The sequence below is a fragment of the Thunnus thynnus genome, chromosome 12 (genome assembly GCF_963924715.1).
Source record: "Thunnus thynnus chromosome 12, fThuThy2.1, whole genome shotgun sequence".
NCBI classification, from domain to species: Eukaryota; Metazoa; Chordata; class Actinopteri; order Scombriformes; family Scombridae; genus Thunnus; species Thunnus thynnus.
Window position 1 is genome coordinate 19,737,928 of NC_089528.1, and position 14,357 is coordinate 19,752,284.

A 14,357-nucleotide genomic window follows, 5' to 3' on the forward strand; every position below is an offset into this window, starting at 1 on the left:
CATGTGTTTTAAATCTATAGTTATAAATATGTAACTCAAATGTTGTGCTTTTAAACTTGCAGCCAAACTTTATCTTTAACCTAATACTTTAATATAAAAAAAATGTAACCTTAACTGTATAGTAGCTAAACTTACCCAAATCCTCAACTACAAAAATCCCTATTTTAACCATAACCTACTAGATTAACAGTTTTTGATCAGTGAATTAACATACCCATTTCTAACCTTACACCTACATTTAACCATCTTAACCACTTAACTTCATCACTTAAACTGTTCCGAATTTTAGTGTCATTTGCTCATTATAATTGGACTTTTTACGATAATTTCATGGACCTGAGGTAAACATTTAGGTTTCAACAATTTTTCTGTCCCAAACACAGCAGACAGCGCCATATCTTGTCCTGGTCTATTTATTTGATTTAATGACTCAATTTCCCTCTACTGAAAAGGATCCTTAGTTAGGACATAAGACCCCTCAGACTCTCTTTAACAGTATATTCAGAACTATAAAGGCAGATTAAGGAGTATCTGCTGTAAATCTAGACCTGCCTTTGATCTATTAAGATAAAACGTAATTGATTTATTCTATGCACTTTACATTGAACATATACATTGAAATGATTTTGTCCCCTGATGCTTAATCAAGCCTCTTTTATCTCAGTCACTCACCAAACAGATATATGTGGATTTCAATCAGTTTTAGTGAAACAGTAAAGCATTAGGGTGGATGCAGCTCTCATTCAGCTGCTCATCCATTGAAGGCACTTCATCAAATTTAACTTGAAGCGCTGCAGGCACCCAGATAAAAGACTGAGTGGATGAGTGAATCATCCTCGTTTTAAGAGAACAGGGGCTTTGTGTCCCTCCTGTAAATGGCCCTTTACTTACCAAAGCTGTGGAAATGTTGGGAAAACAACAAAAAAAAACCACACAAGATTTATTTCCATAGAAAAAAAAAGATTTATTCATATTCACTTTTGAATGAAAGAATCACAATCCAGGAATAAGTGCATATTCACGTATGATGTGGCAAAACCAAGTACTGATAGTATAAATTATAGATGACTATCTATTTTGGGGTATATTACAGCATAAATCACTACTATCTGTACATGTACCTGTGTAAAATCTGCAAAAGTAGGCTTACAGGTTGCTACAATAGTATATTCCTTTAAAACTAGGAATAATATTTGCAAAGTTAATACTCTTGCAATACTACAAGACTTTAAAGCTAGGAGCAGATTCATAGGTGTCAACCCCCTGTGTCAAACAACAGTCTACACTTTTGTTTAAAAAAATAGACAAGCATAGATATATTAGACCACACACATCAGAAAGATGTGATATAGAGTCATTCAAATAGTCTCTAAAACACATAATGTTTACCGGGAAATACTACTTTTATTTAAAAATTCAAACAAGTTACTCACATGGGCTAAGACAGTTCAAGAAGACCTTTAAAAAAAAAAAAAAGTGATAAAACATAAAAATAGTGAAACATCTATTGGAACGTGTTTGGAAGTGGTGGTTATAAACCCATCTTTTGTTTTTGCGGTCAAGTCAATGTGCTTCTCAGTAAAAACTTGATAAGCTCTTAGTGCAGTCAGAAGATACCATTTGTGGGAAGTTAAGAGTAAAAGAGTAAAAGTAAAAGAGCTTCCTGGGTACAGACTAATGTGCCATTCTGTTATAGACCTCAGAGTTTAACTATCTTTGTGGGTACAAAAAATGAACTCCAGGCTACAAGAGTGCTGCAGGTTTTCAACTACAAAAAAACAGCAGTGTGAATATGACCACAATCACATTTGCCATATTTACCATTACATCGTCCACATATTAATATAGTTAATGTGACACACAGGGGGATACAGGAAACTCTACTCTCTTCTTCCAATCTAAGAGACAGCAACAAATCTGAATTGTCTTAGAGCATAAAGGTAACCTATTCAAACAATGCAATTCGCCAGTATTCCCCTTCAAACTGGCTATACATTCTAGACATCGCATCTTGTTTCCTCATCGACTCATCCTTCAGGAAGAGTGTCATCAGGCTGTCGAGAACTCCCCTTTTAACTTCTTGACTTCACCACAGGACAAATGCTCTGTAGGCTTCACATCAGCGTCAGGTGGGTGCACCACATCATAGCTGTCCAACCCTTTCATATCCAACTTATCAATACAGTTTACAAATTGTGTCTTGATTGTGTGATTCTACAACACATGTACCTTAAGTTGTGTTTGGGTTGAGCTGCCAGTTTCTTTTTTTTGCAGTAGAGCTTTTGTGTCCTTTTAATAGCATTCCTCCACTGACACATTTGGATCGCAGCATTTTGTGCACAACATTTAGAGATATTTTCAGGAGAAGATTTTCACTTTCTGGCAGGGGTTACAACGTGTCCAGCAACTCTCAAGTCAACTGAGTCATTTTGTAAAAGTCAGCTTTTGTCCAGCTTTCATGAAATCATCTGTAGTTTGGTTGTAAAGAAAGTACTCTTTGGAATGAGACGAGTGTTGTGTGACAAGTATGACTGCATGCGAGCAACACGGAAAGCTGCACCTGACTCCTTTTGATGGGAAATGAACATATATGATAATTGATGGTACCACTTAGCTATGCTGTCCCAGCCAAGACATCAATGTCCTTTTTTTAACGGAACAGGAAACAGTCTCTTATTTATTGTCTGTTTGTCGATCCAAGTCAATAAAACAAATCCTCAGTCTGGGCCCAGATACTCTGTGTTCTCTGCTGCTGGGACGTGTCCATTTGTGTGGGTCTTGAAGGTGGGAGTGAAATCCTGTTGGTAATCAGGGTTGTCTATGCTATTCTGGGGCTGGTATTTCTGAATGCTGTGGACCGTGCCGTTGGAGGTGAGCGGGAGGGTGGCGGGGGATGGGACCTCGTTGAGGTACTCGGGTCCATTGGCCTCGTTCTTAAAGCAGTTCAGGTACTCAGTCTCCGTGTCGTCTGAGGAGATGGTGGGAAGGATGGTACGAGGCGGACCGGGGTGCTGGTATATGGGATTCATCATGTCTGAGACTCCATTCTGGTTCATGTAGTCTGTGAGAAAGACAGTTACATTAGCAAGGACACTGGATAGTTTAGTGTATACACTGCTAAAACACAAACTACTAGCTCATTTATAATGGTGGTTTTTCATGTTTTAGATCTTTAGCTACAAATAATACCATTGCAATGCTGATCATTCTCAGATCCCCAAGTCTGGTGATTGAATTCCAACCCTCTAGGCAGTTAAAGGGCTACTCCACCAATTTTACACATAAAGGTCACAGAGGAGATTTCTGAATTTCTAGGAAAATAACTGAGATGATGCTATTGGAGATATCTTGGCCCTGCTGTGGAGAATTAAAAGTCTTGACAAAACGTAAACCTTATAAATTAGGGACATCGAGTTTGAAAGAAGTGGACATTTACCTGGTAGGGTGGATTTAACAAAGTGATGCTATCAAGATGCATTATAGGAAATGTAGGATCTGGCAAATGTGGATCCATAATAGGATATTTAATTCAAGCTATCTCAGCCTCTGCCACATTGACTTTGACCAATCTTTTATAAGATTTTTAATCTTTTAATCTGTCTCTCCCCACTTTCTGGAAGTGGACTATTGAATCAGTGGAGTGCCACTTTAATGGCAGCAGGTGATGAGAATCAGCAAACAGACTTGAAACGTGCCTTAGACAACCAGCCCATCAAGGATTTAATTTAATTTAATTTAATTTGCTTTAATTTCAAAACAAAGCTTGATTATTGTCACATGGCAATGTAGCTGTGAGGAGGGAGTGTTCTGAAAACTCTTTCCTCGTGGTGCATTCAAGGAAGCAGTTTGCCGTCAGAAAGCATTGCATTTATGAGCTATGATTGATTATGAAGAAAAAAAAAGAAAAAAAAGAAAAAACACCTGTTTGGTCTTTAAAAATCTTATATTTAGATCCCCTATTAAAGCAACCTGGATTAAAGATTTGTGCACTTATTGTACTGTAAAAAGTGAAATAGCAATATGCTTCTTGCCCACTAGATGTCCCTCTTCCTCATTGAATCAAACATAGGGACCAAGGCAGAGCTCTGCTGAGATTAACTTGGATGACAGAAAAACAGCAGAGCAACTAACGCACACTTGCCTGGAGCTGGCTGGAAGGCGTCTTCTAAATGTTTGTCCGTGGGGTCAGGAATATACCGGAGAACCATGCTTCCATCTCGGCTCGGGAATCCATTCTGTAAGAAAGAACAGAGACTTTTAGGGCTGTTGCACTCTCAATGAAACCAATTTCTTCATCTTGTTTATGAAAGGATTAGGATTGTTTTCTTACCAATAAGCCATTTCTGCCGTGACAGGTTCCAATGCTACTGTTGAGGCTCTGCAAAGTAGATAGATAGTAAACTTTTGTTAATATCTCCACAGCAGATGCTATGTAGGAAATAGTGTCTTATAGAGCTGTAACACATTTGGATAAACCATTTGGATAATGTAGACACTGTAAGTAAGGAAAGGTTTAATATACAGTCAAACAAGCTGTTTCAGTGCAGTGTATGCCAGAAAGTTGGACTGCTGTGCTCTATTTTGGATTTAGGCAAATCCTTAATTTTATTATTATTATTATCTTCCACTTTGGTTGTCTTTGATTGAAAGACAAAGTGTGTTTATTTCTTTTAGCCATCGTGATTTATTTCAAAACATCTCAAGGGGTAATAAGTTCCTTTTGAATGGTGATAGTAATGTGTTTTTATGGTACCCGAAGAGCCATAGCTGTCATCTCAGTACAAGCTGATAAGGATCGAAATAAACGTCCACCAAGCAGATTCATATTCATTCAAGCAATCTGACAGGCTTTGTTGTGTCTGTCAGACTCTCACAGTCAAAGGGCTGTGAATGGTGTTAAACCAGGGAAACCGAGCGAATAAAGAGAACAGAGTGACAGCTGTGGCAATGCAATTACTTTCAACAAGAAAAGGAAATTAAACACGCTGAAAGAGCGGCCATCTGTAAAAAAATTTCTTGACCCATACTGGGCCATGCCCCAACGATGATATTACAAAAACAGGCTGACTCTGAGCTTTTATTGGACAAAGATTTGAAAGTTTGCATGGTTGTCTGCAAAGGTAATCAAACTTGAAAGCTCATATGAGCTAAACAGGCTGTCAGTGGCCGGCACAGATCCCAGGTAGAAGAGCCAGACCTACGCATGACTTTCACTGAACCTGAGGTAGAAAAGTTCTCATCAATCAAAGGGCACCTGGGAGGAAACGTGGGAGAGGGGATGATGATGAGGCCGAGTGGGCAGGGATAAAAAAGAGGAGAAACAGTTCCATTGGTGACCATTAAACAGAATGAGGGCAAATGGGGTAAGGAGGGTTCAAGCCAGGTATGACTGGACACTTTGATTCAAGTTACTGTTCTGCTTCTGCTGCTTGAAGTTAAAGTTAATTGTTTTTAACAACCTGAAAAATGACTCTGTGTTTATTCCATTCTGACTCACAGGGTAATGATTTATGCAGAAATCCCATTTCCCAAATCACGGTTAGAATAGCCCAATTATATTTTCAAACAGTTGACTTCATGTTGGTAAAGTGTGCACTGCTGGTGTGTGTGGTGCAATTTCTTAATCAATTAATTCTGCTTTTTTTGGGAAATCAGCTTGTACTCCTCTTTCACTTGTTTGGATAGGGAAGTTTTACAGTGACCATAGTGGGTCTGGTGTGTACGTCTGTAGTAGAGGTACCTGTGTCTCATTACTGTACATGTACTGATTGACTCCATACTGGCTGTTAAGTAAAGTAGCAAAGGGTCATGGCATTTAACATTGTGGCAATATTTTGGTTTTGGGTTTTAGATTTCCTTAAAATCTTTTCAAGATTAGAAATAAATGTGGGGGGTCAGGTCAACAGCTGGTACAGTTTAAGTGTAACTGTAGCTTAGTGTTTCCAAAACTTTGGGGAGGGATGAACCTTTTGTTGATATAAAAGTATTGTTATACATACTGTAGTGTATTCCTAATTTTTATAGTCGATATTTTACCCTCTGCGCTAACATCTCATACCCTGGTTTTCTTAAGATTTATTTTAGTTATTTAACTCTCTCTCTTTTTTTTAGAATTTACTTGGTTGGTCTTCCAGCATTCTCAGAGGCCAGCTGTGTTAAAGGTGCAGTGTGTAGAAATTTGTGGCGCCCAGCGGAACGGACTTGGCAGAAATGGAATAAAATACTCATAATTATATTTCAATTTCTGTATAATCACCTGAAAATAATAATTGTAGTGTTTTCATTACCTTAGAATGAGCCCTTTATATCTACATAGGGAGCACATCCTCTTCCACAGAGCCCGCCATATTGCACCGCCATGTTTCTACAGTAGCCCAGAACAGACAAACCAAACACTGGCTCTATGGAGGGCCTTTCATGTTTTTTGCAAGTTTCACGGCCACCATAGGTTCCCCTACACACTTGGAAGGGAGTGGTATTAAGTTGGTTGCAATCGGCAACCTTACCGCTAGATGCCACTAAACCTTACACACTGGTCCTTTAAGTTTGATGATATCATTGTTTGCTTGTAGTAATTAAATCTTACACATCTTTAATTCAACTTTCAACAGTATCAGATCACTCGTATCACAGTTATGCTTTCTGAAGTAAGAAATGTTGTCTTTTAATTAAGACATTCTTCATGGTTAAATATTTGAAATGCCAGATCACAACAAATAGATAAATCACCAATCTCCAAGTTTTCCAAATATCACCAGTGGTGATATACAATTTGATTTAATTTTAAATTTTGGTTTGCCAAAATCTTAGCTGCAGAATCACAAATGTAACCATGATGGACAGACAGCCAATCCAAAACTTTTGATCACATGTGTTGTTTATATAAACGAGCTTACCGTGGAGTGCATCAGCGGGGTGTGAGAAGTGCTCGGGCTGCTGAAGAAGCCATGTTGTGGCACCAGGTATTCATCTGCATCGACAGCGTCCTCCATGTCCTCCCCGCTGATCAGGCTGCGGTAGAATTTAGTGTCCGTGGGACTTGGCAAGTGCATGCGGTCATCACCCTGAATAGAAATAGAAATAGCCTGGTCAGCTTTGCGGATCAAATAGGTCATTACAAATTATCATTAAATAAACTGCAGATTTAAGGAATTTAGTCAGAATTTGTGGTACCTGAATGACAAGATAACGAGAAGGATCTCGAGCCATTTTTGTAAACTCGGCTATTAATTCCCGGAAACGAGGTCGGCTGTCTGCATCAATCATCCAACCTGTGCAGACACATCAGCAGATGTCATCATAAGATAGACGGACTTTACAACATTAATCTCAAAAAAAAAAAAAAGATAAAGGGACTTAACCATTATCTCTGGGGAAATTATTAGAAATTAGCTGCAGCAGCCAAAACAATAAATTCAATGTTTAGAAACACAGATTGTGACGATAATGATTACGTTATAAAACCAGCATTCCATCAAGCTTACATTTCACCATGATCATATAGACATCGATGGTACAGATTGGTGGTTGAGGCAGACGCTCGCCTTTCTCCAGCACGCCAGCAATATCACTGGCTGGAATCCCATCATACGGTTTGGTCCCGAATGTCATCAGTTCCCAAACTGTAACACCTACAGAGAGGAAGACAGTTGGTAAATATCAGTCCAGTGAGCTGTCATTAACTTTGTTTTCCTCCCCATAAAAGGGAGGAAATGAGAGTGACAGGATGTAAGCTTAGCAAATATCACACAGTATCAAAATAGCTATGTTGACAAATTGGCTGTGCCTGCAGGAGTGGGAGTTAGCAGGATGCATCTCTGTGTTGGAGGAAGAGAAAAAGGGAAAAGGAGGAAAGGAAGCCTGTCACTTCTGCCAGGGTCTGCTGATAGTTTTGCCATACTGAGCGGAAGGCATGATCAAACCCCCGGGAAAAAAAGATTTGGAAGCTAGCCCGCTCAAGAAAGCTGTTTAGTTTCTATGTGTATGTGTGTGTATGCGTGTGTGTGTGTGTGCTGGCATCTGTGCATATGTGTTTCCGAGCTGGAAGAACTGTTTATGTGGGTTGAGGCAACAAGCTCTTCTGACGTTATATTGTCCATCTGAGACTGCAGCTGTGTAGGTGTGTGCTACTGTACCTGTGTCCTAAAAATCGCAGATGCAAGCAAGATGTTCTCATTTTGTGCTTTTACATTTTGACAACTACATCCCTATTACATCCAAAAACAACATCCTATCTGAAAACGACTGTCTTCTCTCTGCCTCACTTGCTGTTAAAACACTTTATTTAGCAATGAACACATATTTCTCCAGTGAGACTGTCACCAATACTCACAGGAGTAAAGAAACCCAGCTGTTTTACATATCTGAAGTTACACAAGGATTCAAGCGCAATCTGGGACACTGCATGCAGGATTCATGTGTTAATGGGTTATGCATACAACATGCATTCACAACAGGAAGCACAAGACTTACCATAACTCCATACATCACTCTGGTGTGTATACGTCCTGTTCAGGATAGATTCAAGAGCCATCCATTTTATTGGTACCTGTGAAATGAAAGTTTAAAAAGTAAAACATTGTAGTAATTTTGTATTTAGCACAGTAAAAAATGTTAAAAAAACCCACAAAATTATTTTCCTCTGAGCACCACAGGCACCGAAGATATACATTTATTTATTGAGTGATAGCTTATTAATTATAACTTAACATCTTGTCACATTTGGCTTCTTTACTCAATGTAGCAACGGATTATGAATTTAATTTCATGAATGTCTCTACTACATATGTAATGTAACTGTACTGTCACCTATTAGATCAGAATTGAATTAAAAATGCTAATTTTTAAAACTGATTTCATGTTTAGAAATGTAAACTCTAAGCTATTTGTAGACTTAATTATGTTTACAGTGTATGAGAAGCAGTTTGATGTCATCAGACAAGGCTTACTGTACTTACTGTAAGCCGCAAATGTCCTGTAATATTTAATTGACAGCATGTTTAAGTGTAGCAACTATAGTGAATGGAGGAAATCTCAGCTGTAGCAGATGTTTTTGTCTGTTTTGTCCAGATGTACTGGAACAACTGGACGGTGTCAACATCTGTCTCACTGGTGTGGGCGGGCTATAAAATACAATATAAATCTCTGGACTACAAATGAACAGTATGTCTTGATTATCATTCAGTATCATTAGTTTGGTAAAAAAAACTCAAAATGTCACGAAGTTCCAATAATATAATATGAAGAAAACTCAGTAAATAATAGTTATCAGTTAATAGTTATTTCCAGGACATGTTATCACTTGGTGCTTTGCTGAAATTAACAAACATTCAATATATTATGGAGGATATTATACTAATGGTTACTACAGAGAGGAGTGTGTAGGTCAGCCTGTAGTTTCTCACAAACACATTTTTCTGCAAGTAAAAATAGTGCTCACAAGAAACGCTGATGAGAGAAGGAACTTATTCATCATTTCTCTTAGAACTAAGTTCTCTGACAGGGACTATTTTTATACCACATTACTTACATAAGATGTAATCTAGAACAAAACTACAAATGCAAAAATAAAATCTTTCAGGAAGTCATCTGTCAAACCAGCACCCATTTTTTTCAATTATAAGAGGCTGGAAAAACACAAATAATGTTTAGATGTGTTTTTTTAATTTAGGTTGTATTGTGACTGGATGCAACATCAATCTATGATGATAAAACTAAAAAATGAATTTTGGTGTGAGGTGACTTTTAAACTTTTTAACCAGCAAACCCACAGCAGAATGTGAATGTACAAGAAGGCCTAAAACATTAAACATGGAGAGAGGAATGCTTTACACTTTAAACACTTAAGACAGGAGTCTATATTAACCTCCAACCAACCTTTCCTCCATCTGCATGATACTCCTTTTCATCTGCGTTAAGGAGCTTGGCCAGACCAAAGTCTGTGATCTTGACATGTTGAGGAGTCTTCACCAGGACGTTCCTGGCTGCCAAGTCACGGTGTACCAGGTGGCGCTCCTCCAGGTAGTTCATACCCTTTTGTCAAACAAAAGATGAAATACAGGTTGTTACATAAGAGCAGTACTTTATTTCAGTAGCTATCTAATTTACTGCAGCTGGATTAAACTGTGTCAAAACATGGCAACTTTGCTTGATCAGACATGATAAAAGATCTAAAAATGCTGAATAGTGTCATGAAAGACTTGTCATCATCAAATGATTAGTCACATCATTCAACAGTGTTTCATAGCGGTTAAAGCCTGTGTGTACTTTTCTTTCTAGCAGTGACTGAAAACCCACACAGGTATTTTATTATCACAGCTAATGTTGATAAAAAAGACACTACTATATATCTTTATTACTAACGTAACCCGATGCCTTCATGAGCTTTCTCTCTTACCTTTGCTATCTGCACACACCAGTTGAGCAGGTACTGGGAGCCGATATTGTCCTTGTTCTCTTTGACGTAGTCCAGCAGGCAGCCGTAGGGCATCAGCTGGGTGACGAGCTGCACTGTGGAGGTCAGGCAGATGCCCAGCAGGCGACACACATGGGGATGTTCAACGCTGGCCATCACATAAGCCTCCTGGAGAGAGAATGTAGTGATAAAGAAATGTGGGTTTTTTTGTCATTTTATGTTAATTAATGTTTTTGGGGCAGTCAGGTCATACAAACAGCAAAAACCAACCCTATTATCCAGTGTAAGGGAGGTGCAACGACAAAAAAGCATCTCACAGTTTTTATGCCATCTTCTAAGGAACAAATATTGGTAGAAGTAAACATTTATTATGGCATGGCAGATACTGTAGCTTGAAAAACATAACATTCGCACAGATATCTACAGTTGGACGATAAGTTTATTGGCAGCAGACGTACCCATTTTTTGTGGCTTGGAAACTCTCCATCATCATAATAGAAAAGCGACTTAAAAGAAAAAAAACAAGGGGATAATCCCCATTGACTGGCCACCAACAACAGGTTTCCAGTGAGGAGAACCATGTAAACACTTCAAAATGAGCTTTATTTAGCATGTTTCCTATCATGTGTACAGTACATTAATTGTATCCAAGATATTTTCTACAATCCTATTTCATTGTTCAGTGATTAAACACTCAAATTCTAGGTGTAATTCTGACAGTCTGATGAGAATGGGGTTTCAAAGCGCATTCGGTTTAGTTTTTTTCCTTCAAAATAGAGCCTCTGTCCTTAAGCCATGAAGTTCAGAGGATGTTCGTGTCCACCACAACTTCCACATGAACAGTGACTGAGCAACACAACCACAAAATCACAGGATCTAAGATGCACATTCAGCTGTTTGCATAATGCAGTTTTAACAAGCTGCTTTCTCAGTGTGGCTACAGGCTGCATTCCTTTCCAGAACACCTCAGCCTTGGATTACACACCAACGCCTACACACGGCCCTCCAATGAATTAATCCTATTTCCTACAGCCCCATGAGAGGGTCACCATGTAGAAACATGACACATTCTCCATTACAAAGAAAATAAGAAGTCATTAGTTTGAAATAAATTTGCATGCGCTGCAAATTACAGGATACATTACAGCTAAATTGACATCTGGCGGGCAATAATTGTCACTCACTTTGTGCAACACGATTAGGTTCATCTGAGCCTTTTAAATCAAGTCAAAATAAATATAATATAATAAAATGTGTGTATAAATTTTCTAACTTTAATATTTTGCTGTACAGCCATAGTCCTTTCACACCCGCAACACATACTTTACTTGAGAAGTAACATTTCAAATGAATAGCTGTTTTACTTCTGACACAGTATTACTGTAAGCTTTAAGTCCAAAAAAGTACCACATAAATCAGCGAACTTACGTCCAAGATTTCTTTGTTTGCTTTTGGTGATGTGGCCTCTCTCAAAACCTTGATGGCTACTGGGATCTTCACATCCTCTCCCTCTGGAACCCACAGGCCCTAAATGGACACAAATACGTGGTTTCATAGGCTTTAATTACACCTGAATCATCAAGTGAGGTAAAATACTGCAAACATTAGTGCTTGAACACATGCACGTACACACAAATGTTACAGTATCACGGTAACATTTGTGATACTATAAAAATGTTGACATTCATGTACTGCATGAGTGCAGCCCACCCCAAATAACATTCTACTGTATTCTATTCTATATTTGTGAGGATCCTCATTGACCTCTCCATAGTCCCTAAACCCAGAGGGGGAATGTAATTAATTAGATTTAGTCAAGTACAATTTTGAGATACTTGTGCTTTACTTGAGTACTACTTTATAATTCCACTCCACCACATTTCAGGGGGAGATATTTTACTTTTTTCTTACTTTTTAGATGCAAAATATATGATGAGTTTATAGAAAATGATTTACTGTACTGTTATACAATTCAACATTGAATAAAGTAGTTAAAATTGGCTCCAACTCAATTAGCTAAAACTTTAAAATGCTGCTTACACCTTAATACATCAGTGCAAATAATAATCCACACCTGATGAGTACTTCTACTTTTAATACTTTAAGGACATTTTGCTTCTGCTATTTTCTACTTAAGTAAAATTATGAATGCAGGACTTTCACTTGTAATGAAGTAATTTTATAGTGTGGTATTGCTACTTTTACTTTAGTAAAAGATCTAAATACTTTTCTTCCACCGCTGACTAAACCTTACCAGAAGGGTAGAGGAAGGGAGGCGAGTCCCCATAATGTCAGTGTGTACGCAGATGTCCACACAATGTGATTAATGCAAGTACACACATTGAGAGCACTGAAACTGAGAGTGGAGTCAATGATGCATGATCTGGCAAGTTAGAAATGTGTCTTTTAATTGAAAAATTGACAACAGATGTAGATGAGCGAAAAAACTGACGGGTGTTAGTTAAAAAGACTTGGCACATGCAGTACTGCAGCTTCAGTAAAGCTCAGCACTGGAGAGAAAGTTTGACAACAAGGCATTTAAGGCAAAAACCTGAGGCGTGTTATTTATTACCTTGTAAACTGTACCAAAAGCCCCTGATCCTAGCACTTTGATTTTCTTGAATTCAGGTTCCTTCAGGATTCGCAGCAGAGCCTGATTTGGTGCCTCTCCGCTTGGAGTCAGAGGTTCAACCAACTGGAAAAAAAGGATTGACTGTTTCAAATTCTTCTTCCCAAACAGCACTAGTGATTCTTTTACAATGCAATGTAGCAGATCAATACTACAAATTATAACAAAACTACCAAATACAGAAGGAGACAAGAAAACCAAAAATTGTTATCTGAGCATACAGCAGACCGGTATCTCTGTAAGTTAATCCTTACATCTTGATGTCTCCCTACACACATGGTGACACAGTTTCCTCATCTTACCTCTCTCTCTTGGAGAAGTCTGCGCATGGTCCTCTTCCTCTTGATGTGGCGTCGGCGTAGCAACACAAAGACAGACAGGCCTGCAACAAGAACAGCCAGCAGACCACCAACTACACCGGCCGCAATCATGGAGAGACCAGAAGGGCTGAAAGACAGGAGAGAGCTGATTTGAGAATACAGTTAGAAAACAGAGCACATTTGTGAATTAAATCAACCCAAAGAGATGAAATTAGAATGACTCTATCTTAGGCCAAGGCAACATCAACAACCAGTGTTATTTACTCACCTTTTTCTCTGGCAGCCTTCAAGACCATGCCCAATGCACCTGTAAACAAACCAGTGCAAAGAATCTGATGTAACTATACCATCACTGCAAATTCACAGAGCCATCATAAGTCCATGGATTTCCTATAAAGCTGAATGATGAGGGAAAAATGCTTTGCAATCAGTGTTCACGAAAAACCACACTTTCATGTTTCACAAAATATCTGACTTCACGAACAACAGTTCAATCATGTGTGCGCAAAATAGATGAGAAGCTGATTTCTACAAGTGAAAGCATCCAAGTTCTTAGCAATTTCCTACAAGTCTACAATAGTAAATGCCTCAAATGGATGCATCAATCACTGGGGTCAACTGGGGTCTGTTTATTTCCATTTAGTCCAATGTAGCCATAACATACCAAACTAGTGAAAAATACATAATTTGTGGAAATGCAAATCCTAGTTTTTGTCAGAAAAAATAGCACCAGACAGATTGTAGTGGTTAAAAGGACATTCTAGTATCCCTGAACCACTTCCTTCCACACTCATCAGTATACCACCATGGCTGAATGTTGATAGTCCATCATGGAGAATATTAGGTCTGCTTTCATTTCTGTCAGAGTTATTATTGTTTTGTTCTATACTGCAAGGCTGACTTATTACTGCTGAATACTGAAATGAATGGAAACCAACAGCAAAGGTACAAAATAAGCATTCAGAAATTTTCTAGAATACTGTATGCTTTGGAA

The 14,357-nt window shown here is 38.4% G+C and overlaps 1 protein-coding gene across 1 annotated transcript in view; it reads right to left on the reverse strand.

The window, feature by feature from the left end:
- Positions 1 to 2,262: 2,262 nt before the first annotated feature.
- Positions 2,263 to 14,357, reverse strand: part of egfra (epidermal growth factor receptor a (erythroblastic leukemia viral (v-erb-b) oncogene homolog, avian)) — a 40,930-nt gene continuing 28,835 nt past the window's right edge. Inside the window, exons 16-28 of the mRNA XM_067606192.1 lie at positions 13,632 to 13,670; positions 13,346 to 13,490; positions 12,987 to 13,109; positions 11,843 to 11,941; positions 10,397 to 10,582; positions 9,877 to 10,032; positions 8,473 to 8,548; positions 7,485 to 7,631; positions 7,174 to 7,271; positions 6,897 to 7,064; positions 4,331 to 4,378; positions 4,142 to 4,235; positions 2,263 to 3,061 (exon numbers count right to left, since the gene is read on the reverse strand). Of these exons, the coding sequence (XP_067462293.1) occupies positions 2,718 to 3,061; positions 4,142 to 4,235; positions 4,331 to 4,378; positions 6,897 to 7,064; positions 7,174 to 7,271; positions 7,485 to 7,631; positions 8,473 to 8,548; positions 9,877 to 10,032; positions 10,397 to 10,582; positions 11,843 to 11,941; positions 12,987 to 13,109; positions 13,346 to 13,490; positions 13,632 to 13,670 (1,723 nt within the window). The 3' untranslated portion in view covers positions 2,263 to 2,717. The remainder of the gene's footprint in view (positions 3,062 to 4,141; positions 4,236 to 4,330; positions 4,379 to 6,896; positions 7,065 to 7,173; positions 7,272 to 7,484; positions 7,632 to 8,472; positions 8,549 to 9,876; positions 10,033 to 10,396; positions 10,583 to 11,842; positions 11,942 to 12,986; positions 13,110 to 13,345; positions 13,491 to 13,631; positions 13,671 to 14,357) is intronic.